We start from the raw sequence: 9,571 nt of genomic DNA, 5'->3' as shown, positions 1-9,571 counted from the left end.
ACAACACAAAATTCATACATGATATAATCACGACTAATGACATGGTATAACAATCGTTGATTAGTAAGATCATTACTACTAGTTGCGAAACTTGAAAGACACCAACGGGTACGTGAATATTATTCTTATTTACGGTTTGTTTTAACATTTCTTGACTGATTGTAGTTCCTGTTGATATCTTTACGTAGATTTCGAATTTTATCTTCTGTATTTCTGTACATGTACATTTGCATCCGCTGGATAGTGCTATCCAACATTCGAATAACTGGGGCCAGGTACAGCTGTAAAGAACTTCAAGCTAACTGGAAAGTGACCTCAAAGTGAGTAATCTCATGCTGATGTTTTAAGTGTTGATGAGAATGAGTTTTATTTGTTAAACTATAATGAGCAATACTGTTAACACTTCTTGAAGAAAATAAGTATTGTAAACAAGTACGCCATACATTGGCTGCATAATTGATGAGTTCATGATGCGAAAATCATAGAACATATGTGGTCAACCTGCAGGAAGTAAACACTGCATGGAAGATGTACAAGCAGAAATAAAGTTAAGAAGCATAAGAATGTTCAAGAAGAAAGTCAAAGGTTACTTTGTAAATTTGGAGGCTCCTGCCATGACAGAGAACCATTGAGATATGTACTAGGAGAATAAAGCTTATTACCAAAACCTTCCAAAAAGAAAATGGAAATGCATTGAGGTTTATAATATGCTCTGATTATGTACAGTACACCACATTTGTCTGGAATAAAAAACTTTCATCTAGATTGGGGTAGAACCCAACCCGTAGGAAAAAATACTTCATGTTCATCTACTGTTGTGTGACTAGGTGAAAGTGACATTAATCTACTGCTGTGGCAGATGAGATACATGAAATGGAAATAACAGATGTGATTCAGCATTTCCATAACAGCATTAAGTGTGGCTCTAAATATCTTATGTACTTGCTGTGATCAGTTGTGGTATATCATCAATTACAAAATATGAAGCTAGCAAAATACACTACATGTAAGTGCACAAAAAATCTCCTTGATGTGTGCATAACTGGTAAAACTATTGATAATTGTAGACAATACAGAATGGGTTTGCTTAACATACCGTAAAATTTTGAAAATGAGCCCTGGGGCTTATATTTTTCAAAGGCCCTTTTTAAGGGGCTTATTTTTGGAGGGGCTTCTGTACGGAGGGAAATTTGCGTTTCAAAATCGATTGGGCTAGCTTATAGTTGGAAGGAAATTTACCATTTTTGCTATGTCTTACTTTACATTTTAGGGCAATTTCCAAGTACAAGCCCCCGGGGGGGACTTATATTCAGAAAGGCGATTTCACGGATGGTTTTTTGTGTTACAAGTTTTTTGGGTGTTGGTATAGATGATTTATTACATCTTTAGCCCTTATAAAAAAGAATGCAATATGCTTTAAATTATTCTGGTACAAGATTTTTGTCCGCTTAAAATCAAAATTAGTCAATGTCCTGGTGGATTCCGTCTTAATATTTCAGGAATCTGTATTAAATGATATACACAAATAAACAAACAGATCTGTCAAAAAGAGAAAAACACTGAGTATGCATGTGTACACAAGAAAACCTCAAAATTCTATTTCCAACAATCTCACTTTAGAAACTTTATAAATGTGGTTTCCCTTTTCCTTTCTGGATAAACAAAATAATGACGTTCGTACAGAACTTACACCCTTCATTTAATAGCCAAATCATGTTCGAGTCGTCTCATTTTTCAAAATGAAGAATAACAATATTATACCAACACACAGTGCCTTTAATTTTATGTATATGGACAAAGGATATTGCATGGGATAAAACCTTATAAAAACGTCAAACATAACTTTGCATGTGATTCGAAGCAAGCTTAGTTTAAAGTATTAAAAGATAACTTAATTACAATAGAAGTATCAATCCTGAAATGTGCAACGTATACACCACACTTAAGTCTTATGTAAATTTTCAATACATGCTTAAAAGCTTACAGCAACCTTATGCAGAAAAGACGATGAACGTTTGTACATATGTTCTTTCTAGCTTACAAGTAAGATTTGTGGAAGCATCTCAACTCTAAATATACCTGCATGCTGTTACAAAGGGGGAACTATGAATTTGCCTAGTCATGACGTGAAGAATTAATAACAGCAAATGATTCAGAAGATATTCAAACTAGCAAAAACACTTACGCTTTCTTGATGTCTTGATCGGTTGCACTTCTTGGAACCTCCAAAATGTCGTAGTAATCTGACATTTTAACTGTTAAACACTTGCACACACGAAGAGAGAACACAGATTTGACACTTTACGAGAACGACGATGATTTTCGATTCCGGGTAATCAATTCCGAGCCTCGCTTTGGTTCATGATATTATAGTGACGTAGTTCATTACCAGTCTCCTCTCTCATTCCTTGCCATTCCTATTCCACAATGAAGGTTAAGGGGAGGGAAGATTCAAATTGTTTTTTTTGCCTTGCGGCTTCGCGAGGATCTCTGTTCAAAAAAACAACATTCCCGAATCCCGCATTGTCGACTCGCCAAATCCCGTTCATAACGGTTTATTTCCACCAAATTATAAAAGGTTTGATTCATAATCATTAATTTTCAAAGAAGTCGAAGAAACGTCAAAGCATCATAGTGCATCGGGAAATTGAGTAGTTTTAATTTTCAGTGGACAAAAACCTTGAACCAGAAAAATTTAAGCAATATCGCATTCATTTTTACACTTTTCAAGGGCTATAGACTTAATTTGTTATCTGTAATGACACCAAAGACTAATTCTTATGGGCACCCGAGAAAATAAATGTCAAATTCCACAAAATGACATCTTAATACACATGAAACAGTTTCAGTATCCCAATTCTTGTGAAATCAGACATCTGTTTTCTCGGGCTCCCATGAGGAATAGTCTTTGGTGTTATTACAGATAAATTACATCTATAGCCCTTGAAAAATGTAAAAAAGAATGCGATATTGTTCAAATTATTCTAGTTGGCACATAACAAGTAATTGTCCACTGATAATCAAAATTACTTATTATTCATTCAAAATATTTCCCCGATTCTGATTGGCTAAAGCACACGCATGATTCGCCATAACCAGCTACTGATGACCAAATTTGGAAGAATTTTGCGTTTAATGAACCGATGAGGTCAAAAGTGCAGCTTCCTTGCAGGTTAATGCACCGCTAACCGAGAAGACCAGGGGACGAGGTGGCTGGAGGTTGAGTTGTTTTGATTGTGAAAACAAAAATGGCGGACATTTCACTCGTTTCAAGAGTAAGGACTGAGCGAAATAATGGCTAAAATTTTGGCAAGAACAGCAAGAACACAACTCGAAGGGCGACATCTGCTATTTGGAGAATATTTGCGGAGTTGAACAACCCCAAACGTGCACTATAGAAGATGAACTTAACATCGATGGATCGATGGAGGTAAGCATGTTTTAGCTATGTTTTTAAACTAGGAGTTATTTTGAATGAATAATAAAACAATTATTGAATTAAGCTTTCGTATCATATAAAGAATTATGGAGATCTCGGAGGGGGCTATCCGCCTCGGCCTACGGCCTCGACGGATAACACCCTCCTCGATCTCCATAATTCTTCATAAGATACTCCCACCTCGTCCCCAGGGCTTTTCCCTCAAAAAATGGGTTTTTTGAGGGAAACGCCCTGGGGACAAGGTTGAAGATACTCAGCCTCATTCATTAACTGTTAATTAATTTCCTAATGGATTCCGTCTTAATCTGTCGCGAGCGTAGTTTATTGTGACGTCACGAAACTGAGTGATTAATTGTTGCTTTTTGTGAGCTACTCGGTACAACATCAAATTGTTCGTTTCCAATGCGTGTTTTATTCGAGAAATGTTGAGATGATTTCGAGGAAGTTAAGATTTTTGGTTATTCTGGTTATCCTGTCGTCTTTCGCACAGGCGAAAGATAAATGCCCTTTGCAATGTGATTGCAGCGAGGACTTGTCCGTGGTGAAATGTCGTGACATGGAGAAGTTTCCCGTGTTTAACTTTGCCGAAAAGGTTAAAACACTGTAAGTAAAACAGTTAAAAGTAATAACTGGGACGCTATATATATTTTTTTTCAAGTTTAATTTCGAAAGAAAAAAGTCTGTTTATGAATGGGTTTGCACCATGGTTTTTCGAAAGAAACCTTTTCCTGGCTTAGCAACCATGCGTGTATAGGAATATCCAGGAATTACACTTAAAAAGCAAAATTGTCAAAACAGAGTTCAACCAAAATTACCTCTCTTTTAAGCTCTTATAAATGATTAACTGGATAAACTGATTCAGTCCAATGACGGAAAGCGAACCACTCTGTGCACCATAAACCCCACACAAACACACTGCAACCACATAACTGAAAGATAGTCCTGACACACTTTCGATTTCTTGAATTGAGGGCTAGAAGTCCTTGGGCTACGCTCATGTCACAAATCTTCTTTGCAAGTTTCATCGGCAGAAAAAGCGATAAAGCGAGCGACATGTATATTAAATAGGATGTCTATTTCACTGTATTTTCTGGTCAAAGGAGAAAGACGATAAAGCTAACAATAACTAACAGTCGATTATGCTAGATTTTTAGCCTTTAAAATTCTGTTTTGCGACCAGAACGCGAAATTGTTTCTGGAAGCTTAAAAGTGAGATTTCACTCAACTAAGTATTATGTAATATATGGAATTAGCACTGCTGTAACGTATTTTAATATTTGTAAGTATATTGCCATGTAAGTGTGTAAATTCGCTATTTGTTTTTTTTGGTTTTTTGTTTTCTTTTTATTACTTTATTTATTCTGTGTAATTTTTTTTTCTGTGTGTGTTTTACTTGCAATAAAAAAAATAAAAAAATAAAAATATATATACATTTCTTCGACCGATTACAGGGACTTGACTTATGGAAATATCGGGAACATAAATGCAAAAGAAGTCACACCTTACACAAATCTGGAAAATCTGTAAGTATTGAGAGAACCTGCAGTTAAATGAACCAAATATCAAAGTACCGGTAGGCAAAGTAGGCGGGGAGTAAAGCAGGAACACTGAGACATTCAAGGCTGAAGACTGAGCCTACTATCAAAGCCAAACGCGAAAGACAGAAAGAAAAACGTTAGGAGGGAGTGAGTCAGAATTAGTAGCATCCGTAGCCAGTCAATCGTTATAGCGTGGGCAAGTTTTGCTAGAAACCTGCGAAGCTGTGTGTAGAATGGGGAGGAGGGACTTTTAAATCTTTCTCGCTCACTTAGCCGCCAACCTCTCACACGAGAAAAATTAATTCCTCCAGCATCGCAGGCTAGTGAATTAGTGAGTGAGTGACTTAGTATTTGTAACAGTATATCTTTACTGTATCCTTTTTCTATCGAAAGAGAGGTTCTCATATTTTCGGCAAATCATCTCGTTAGGAGTAAAGTCACTTAACAAAACACATTTGGTAGCGTGACGGTACATTAAAGGTAAAAGTTTTCACTTTAGGTTGTCTTACATCCCTTAAAAAAACGCCTTTGCTTAAGTTCCCTATTCATAGGGTTCCCATTAGGATTGTCGGGATTCCCCCTATTTAAAGCTCGGGTTTCGGGATTGTAAAGTAAAATCGGGTCGAGATTCGGGATTGAAAGTATATGCGAGGGATGTAGGATGCCAAAAATAACCATCTAGATTAAGGGATTGAGCGAAATTTGGGGTCGGGATTACGAGATTGAAGAACCCTATTGAGGATCCTCTATTAACTCCAACAATTTATCTTTCTTTGTGACAGGTTCATTAGTCACAATCCTCTGGACTGTGACCATGCAACTACCTACACCTTGAAATACGTTCTGAGAGAAACCATGAAACTAAAATCGTTTGATGGACATAAGATAAAATGTCCAAAACGAATGCCACTTATGGGCAAACCTCTTCATGGTTTGGCTGGTAAGTAGGCTTTCATAAACCTTACAAGTATGTATCTTGGAAAAAAAAGCCCATAGGTTTGAGCTTTCAATGTCAGTCTCCAAGTCAAGATAGATCAAGATACCTAAGAAAAAGTTTCTGAAATATAGACCAAAAACTCATCAGATTTCGTTTCCAATTAGGAGTTCATGCTTTTTTCTATTGAAGATGCTGTCCAAATACTGGTAACTGTCTTTGTAGGAGACTTTTTCTTTCTTCATCAAATTTCGTCCCGTTCATTTCCCATTGCAGTCAGTGCTCGGCCTTAAGTTGTAGAGGGGAGGTAGCCACGAAAGTGTGAGAAGTGAAGAGCATAAATATCCAGTCAGCCTACAAAACCTATTGAAACCAGCAAACCTCTCGTATAACATAAAAGCACCCTTCGAACATCCTTAGAACTTCAGTTTGCCGAGCCGGCCATTCCACTCCGAACTGAAGCGCCCTCCGGGCAATTATATTATTGCCCCAGGGTTTTTATATTTCGATTATTCCAAAGGAAAATGCGACAAAGTAATCCTCATTTAACATTGGACATTCATAGCTCTCGCTTGTATACGCTTTAATTTTGGTAGTACTTTTTCAGTAGTACTTATACCATTGAAGCAAACTAGGAGCAAACACTATATAAACAATTTTGACAGGACTATACTAGTTAACAGTATAGCTCTCTAGATTAGGAAATTCGAAGTAATCGTTAAAAAAAGCCTCATGGAAAAAAATATAATTAAATACTAGAAAACAACAGACATTTCGCTACGCCACGACAGTACTGGCTTCTACGCGGAGAAATAGAAGTAGAGTAGCGAAATGTCGGCGTTTTCTTAAGCTAATACTAAAGCTACTTTTGCATTGTTTCTTCACAGAGAGCGGTAACATTCATTATGGAGGCGGCGGTCCAAATGTTCATATTCATGCTTTGACAGGCCATCATCCTTTACACTGCATGACACCTGGGATGGTCGCGACTGTGGTGTTTTGTACAATCGTGGGACTGATCGCAGTAGCGGGTATTTGCTGGTTGATAGTATTGCTCGTGTAAGTGAAGGAAATGGATATTCAACATTTGATGTTTTACAGTTGAATTAGCCCTACTCTATTAAAGTTGCAAACTAAAAAGCACAGTCCCAAATGTTTATACGCCTAGAGGCGCCGAGAATACTTTAAATCTGTAGGGACTGAAAAAGAGCCGTGGTTGATACAACGTCATCAACTCTGGTTTAATTTTCGGCTGGTTGACCTAGGAAAAATTGGAGAAGATGTTTACAATTCCCGGAGAGCATACAAAAAAAAGCAAAAAGAAAAGGACAAGGCTCCTTCGTAGTTTTCCCGCGGTTTGCAGCCGGTACTCAAATGAGTTTGTAACTTCTGATAACTTCTGATAACTTCTGATTGGCTGATTGCAGTGTGCTGTTTGTTGTGATTGGCCAATTAAAAATCAGTCTTCCCGCCTTTTCCCCGCGCCACTCTGACCTCTCCTCTCTTCAAAGCTAGATTTCTACCAGATAAGACAACAATTTTCACCATTTTCTTTTGTTCTTTACACTAATTTCAGCGCTGCCAAGAAGAAAGTTTCGAACGCTGATGATCCAGTGAGTCAAATGGAAGACGGAACCTCTACAGCAACTCAGTCAATAGACACAACTGCTGAAGCGCTGATGAAAGGCTTACAGAAACAGCGACGAAGCAGTCAGGGATTCCCTGAAAATGCAATCGTAGACTCTGAGGAAGACGATGTCGTGGAAGAACACGAATATCTGATGGCAAAAATGAAGAAACAGAGACGTCATTCTCAAGGATACGCTGATGGAGCAGAATCCAGCGACGAGGAATCGGACATGGTCGAAATCAATTTGAACGACTGATGGTCGAACAGGGCGTTTGATGGAATCGATTCCAGCAAAAATTCATAACGTTGTTAACATTATCTTTAAAACATTATTCTTTGTATCGTTCTAATATCGGATCTTGAAAAAGCAGCCCGTTCAAGAAATGAGAACATCACGCAGCTGTTAATAAAACTTCTGAATATTTCTTCATTTTTAAGCTTCTACTGGGAAAGCTGAATATGGCTCACTGCGTGCCAGTTCTATTTCACTGTCGTAACCTTCCATAAAAATCTTTTTTTAATACTTTTATACATGTGTACAAAAAACAAATAAAGGAAAATTTATTTTCCAAGCACGAAGTTTTTATTACTTTATTTCTTTATTAAGACGTTTTATTTCTTTTTCAAATACGAAGATCTTTCGCTGTTGATAACTTTATTAACTTTTTATCCGCTTAAAAGATAATTAACTTATAAAAAAATAAAACCAACTAATACAAAGGTTTCGCCGGTAGATTTTCTCCTGATAGAAAACGTGTAGAAAACTAAAGGATCGGTTCGTGTCCAGTCTTGTAAATGCCAATCAAAAGTTCACCACTGGTTAATTTTACAGTGGAATACCATTAACTGCCTCCAATACATCTCTGTAAGCGGTTTTACGAGAGAGTTTTAAACGAATGGGCTTATATCCGAGTGGGGCTTCATACCTTCCTTTGGCAACAAATACCTTGCAATCCGTATGTTTGGAGCATCAAGCCAAAGCCCCATCTTCAACTTTTACGTGGTAATAACCAAGAGTATTGTTGGTGGAGGGGAAACCAGGAACGACAAACGACACATCTAAAACTTGAAAGACAGTAGGCAGGGTACTGTTTGCCCTCAGTAAAGCAGACAAATGGAACGTCTGAAACTGACAGGAACGGCATCCGAGAAAAGGTCGGCATGTTTGCAGGAGGAGTTTGCTGCAAGTCCAGACGATACAAATGTCGCTCGAACGTCCATGCACTGCTGTTGCGAGCAAAACACGCTGTCTCCTTCCTTTATGACGAAACAACGATCGTCCTTAGTGCTCGTCTTGCGAGAAAAGTGAGACGAACCCACGAAAAAAACGGCGCTTGGACAGTTTCGCTTTGGTTTCTTGGGGGGCCGACTCGTTTGTTCCTCCAGGATGATAAACAAATTTCTCGCAATTTGGAGACTTCCTTCGATTAAAGTAAGAATGTCAGCACTGCGGACATTCACAAAAACCTCTTTTCGTACTCTTGGATACAAGCATGTTGACACACGTGGCTTACACACAAAGAAGGATAGAATAGCAACGACAAACGAAACGAAATGGACAACGAGAAAATATAAAACAGAGACGAGGACTACCTTGGGCACGAGTGCAATGGAACAGACAACGAACAAAAAAACGTTACCAACACTTTTGTCGAACGAAATGAAACGAATAGAAACGCTAAATAACAGTCAAGAAAACAGCACTTTGAAGGCGAAATGGATTGGATAACGAGAACGAATACAAGAATAACAATAGAAAATATTAGCGAACCTCCTGGCACAAGAGACAATGAACAAATTCAGAGAGAATAACCCAGGGTAAGCAAAACGAGAAAGATGAAGAAAATCGAGCACGACGAACGAAATGAGCGGCTGGTTTACGTTACAACCTCGTGGCGAAATACTGAATGAGCCAGTCGGATGGCATACAACCCACGCAACCCTATCAAACAAACCAGCCAATCACAGAGCAGGTTACTAAAGATGCGTGTCAACCGGTTGTCAACCGGTGGAATTAACTGCATGACAAT

General features: G+C 38.0%; 2 protein-coding genes across 2 annotated transcripts in view; one reads left to right on the top strand and one right to left on the bottom strand.

The window, feature by feature from the left end:
- Positions 1-2,330, bottom strand: part of LOC140931160 (dnaJ homolog subfamily B member 6-B-like) — a 12,038-nt gene extending 9,708 nt beyond the window's left edge. Inside the window, exon 1 of the mRNA XM_073380912.1 lies at positions 2,186-2,330. Coding sequence (XP_073237013.1) covers positions 2,186-2,250 — 65 coding nt within the window. The 5' untranslated portion in view covers positions 2,251-2,330. The remainder of the gene's footprint in view (positions 1-2,185) is intronic.
- Positions 2,331-3,814: 1,484 nt separating this feature from the next.
- LOC140929755 (uncharacterized) lies at positions 3,815-8,113 on the top strand. The gene is made up of 5 exons (XM_073379467.1): positions 3,815-4,042; positions 4,891-4,962; positions 5,760-5,917; positions 6,799-6,970; positions 7,488-8,113. The coding sequence occupies exons 1-5, from the start codon at positions 3,870-3,872 to the stop codon at positions 7,795-7,797; spliced, it is 885 nt and encodes a 294-aa protein (XP_073235568.1). The 5' UTR covers positions 3,815-3,869; the 3' UTR covers positions 7,798-8,113.
- The last annotated feature ends 1,458 nt before the right edge of the window (positions 8,114-9,571 follow it).

The sequence above is a fragment of the Porites lutea genome, chromosome 3 (assembly GCF_958299795.1).
Source record: "Porites lutea chromosome 3, jaPorLute2.1, whole genome shotgun sequence".
Classification (NCBI taxonomy): domain Eukaryota; kingdom Metazoa; phylum Cnidaria; class Anthozoa; order Scleractinia; family Poritidae; genus Porites; species Porites lutea.
Note: the sequence above shows the minus strand (reverse complement) of the source record. Positions and strands in the feature narration are given on the sequence as shown.

Bases quoted from the DNA above. Each gene is read 5' to 3' on its own strand.
- LOC140929755 (XM_073379467.1), top strand. From the start codon at position 3,870: ATGATTTCGAGGAAGTTAAGATTTTTGGTTATTCTGGTTATCCTGTCG. The intron at 4,963-5,759 runs GTAAGTATTGAG...TCTTTGTGACAG, and splicing joins TACACAAATCTGGAAAATCT to GTTCATTAGTCACAATCCTC. The intron at 6,971-7,487 runs GTAAGTGAAGGA...CACTAATTTCAG, and splicing joins TGGTTGATAGTATTGCTCGT to CGCTGCCAAGAAGAAAGTTT.